Here is an 894-nt window from a genome sequence, read left to right as displayed (position 1 = left end):
GGACCAAACAACATGCGGATTCAAAGCGTCGGGAGTTGGACTTGGAGTGTGGCAGCTGGGTTTATCTTCGGCTGAAGCCGTATCGCCAACAATCCGTCATTCGTCGTACGTCGCAGAAGTTGGCTCATCGTTACTTTGGTCCATTCCAAGTAGAGGCTAAAGTAGGCGCTGTGGCTTATCGTTTAAAGTTGCCGACAGGATCACGTATTCACCCCGTGTTTCATGTCTCACTCTTGAAGCCGCATATAGGATCCTCGACGCCGCAGGAAGGGCAGTTGCCTCCATTACGGGAGAATGGCTATCTCCATTTGCAGCCGGAGACGGTCATTCGTCGTCGCAAAGTTCAGACGGGAGGCAAGCTGGTTGTTGAGCTGCTGATCAAGTGGAAAGGTCTCAGTGACGAAGATGCCACTTGGGAAGAAGAGGAGCAAGTCAAGGCCAGCTTTCCAACCTTTGTTCCTAACCTTGAGGACAAGGTTGTTCTTCGGGAGGAGGGTATTGATAGGCCTATGATATCGGATCGGCCCGTCCGGACAAGAAGACCTAATCCACGTTACTTGGATTAGAAGCTAATGGTTTTAGTGTTTTATGTTTTCGGTTTTGATTTCAAGTTTTTTAGGATAATTATTCTTTAGGATTGGTGTTATCTCTTTTAATCATTCCTTATTCCCCTAGGACTCAATAGTTCTAGTTCTTGTAATGTTTTACTATATATATCAAAGAAAAGCCAAAAAGAGGTAGTCATAACTACCCATTAAAACAAAGCTTGTATTGTGTTCTTGAGAATCTCTAGATTGGGACCTATTAAGAGGAGACTCCTCTCAATATGTCAATAGGGACATCTGTTAATACGCCAACGGCAATGATAATGGAAGGACCAACGTACGTAGCCTT

At 45.1% G+C, this 894-nt stretch overlaps 1 protein-coding gene across 1 annotated transcript in view; it reads left to right on the top strand.

Moving 5' to 3' along the window:
- The window catches only part of LOC111830088, a 3,959-nt gene extending 3,393 nt beyond the window's left edge, over positions 1–566 (top strand). Inside the window, exon 3 of the mRNA XM_023781146.1 lies at positions 78–566. Within this exon, the coding sequence (XP_023636914.1) occupies positions 78–566 (489 nt within the window). The remainder of the gene's footprint in view (positions 1–77) is intronic.
- Positions 567–894: the final 328 nt, after the last annotated feature.

The sequence above is a fragment of the Capsella rubella genome, unplaced genomic scaffold, assembly GCF_000375325.1.
Source record: "Capsella rubella cultivar Monte Gargano unplaced genomic scaffold, Caprub1_0 scaffold_184, whole genome shotgun sequence".
NCBI classification, from domain to species: domain Eukaryota; kingdom Viridiplantae; phylum Streptophyta; class Magnoliopsida; order Brassicales; family Brassicaceae; genus Capsella; species Capsella rubella.
This window is presented reverse-complemented; position numbering and strand designations above follow the sequence as displayed.